The sequence below is a fragment of the Myotis brandtii genome, unplaced genomic scaffold (assembly GCF_000412655.1).
Source record: "Myotis brandtii unplaced genomic scaffold, ASM41265v1 scaffold679, whole genome shotgun sequence".
NCBI classification, from domain to species: Eukaryota; Metazoa; Chordata; class Mammalia; order Chiroptera; family Vespertilionidae; genus Myotis; species Myotis brandtii.
This window is the reverse complement of record NW_005370653.1, coordinates 675892-677294: the sequence shown is the minus strand read 5'-3', so window position 1 is coordinate 677294 and position 1403 is coordinate 675892. Positions and strand designations below refer to the sequence as shown.

The following is a 1403-nucleotide window of genomic DNA, read 5'->3' as shown; positions in this document are numbered from 1 at the left end:
AGGTACATGCCCTTGACCAGAATCGAACCTGGGACCCTTGAGTCTGCAGGCCGACGCTCTACCCACCGAGCCAAACCGGTTAGGGCGCTAGGTTTATTCTTAAAGTAAAACTATGCTGAACCATTTCACAAGGACATAAAAACAGCAACAAAGCACGTATGATAGGGAGAGATGAAGCCCTACCTTGTCCAACATGTCGTAAGCTTTACTGAGGAGCGCTCGCCAAAACTTCCCAGTTAGCTTGTCTGCGTTTTTCTCCACTGACTGTGCAACGGCATTAATGTAGCCGAGGACCGCCTCCAGCAAACTAAACACAGGAGACGCGTGAGGATTCTGTACTATTCTTCCAGGTTTTTGATAAAAGTTTGAAATTATTTCCAAATAAAATGGAAAAAGAAGACATAACATACCTTTGTTCAAGGCCTTTTAAAGCCTGAGGACCACCGCTTTCAACGACCTAATTTGTAAAGAAGGCCTCGTTAGGACATTATGCAGCTGATAATAAAAACCATTTGAGGTGGGCTCTTAATTCACCTAAGACTATTCAATTCAAACTTCCCAGAGCAACTGTTTTCTGACATTATAATCTAATCAGGTTCAGATCACCCTCGTCATATTGTAATAACTCTATTTCCCTTACTTTATTTTAATTACAATCTATTCATTTAATTACATTCTACAGCTATTGGTAATACCTGTAAAGTACTACAAAGATTCAGAAAACTATAGCAAATCAATACTCATTTACCTACCAATTATGGAATGCTGATCTTCCTTTAGTTCGTAACCCAATTTTAAGATACCATGCGTCACGTTTTCATGATACCTGCCAAGCTCTTTTTACTAGTTTAAAACACAGTTCCTTTGGAAAAAGCAGTCACTGTCTCATCACATGTCTGAAGAACACACACCTTTCTGATAAAGTGGCTGGAAGCCAGGAGCTGGCCCATGAAGGACACGGACAGGAACTTGAGGTGCCGCAGCTGCTTGCCCGTGTGAGCGTCCACATTGAACACCTGCAGCATCTCCCCTGCGGCTTCGCTTGGAGGAGATGGCGCTTTGGGAACGGTTTCTGCAAAAGAGCAACAAAATCGGTGGCCACACTCATCTTCGACCTCAATCTGCAGTGCAGATACAGAGAGCACAGGAAATGGGGTACATGTCTCAGAGAGGTACAGAACCTGTTAACCCAGTACACTCAGTCTTCCCTCTTTTAAATTAGTGAGAGCCCGGCTGGCGTGGCTCAGTGGTTGAGTGTCGGCCTATGAACCAGGAGCTCATGATTTGATTCCCGGTCAGGGCACATGCCTGGTTTGCAGGCCCAATCCCCAGTGGGGGGCGTGCAGGATGCAGCCGATCAATGATTCTCTCTTATCATTGATGTTTCTCTCTCTCTCTCTCTC

At 44.7% G+C, this 1403-nt stretch overlaps 1 protein-coding gene across 1 annotated transcript in view; it reads right to left on the bottom strand.

The window, feature by feature from the left end:
• HEATR1 (HEAT repeat containing 1) overlaps nt 1-1403 on the bottom strand; it is a 35360-nt gene that overhangs the window by 8469 nt on the left and 25488 nt on the right. Inside the window, exons 24-26 of the mRNA XM_014529276.1 lie at nt 912-1181; nt 411-457; nt 184-307 (exon numbers count right to left, since the gene is read on the bottom strand). Of these exons, the coding sequence (XP_014384762.1) occupies nt 184-307; nt 411-457; nt 912-1181 (441 nt within the window). The remainder of the gene's footprint in view (nt 1-183; nt 308-410; nt 458-911; nt 1182-1403) is intronic.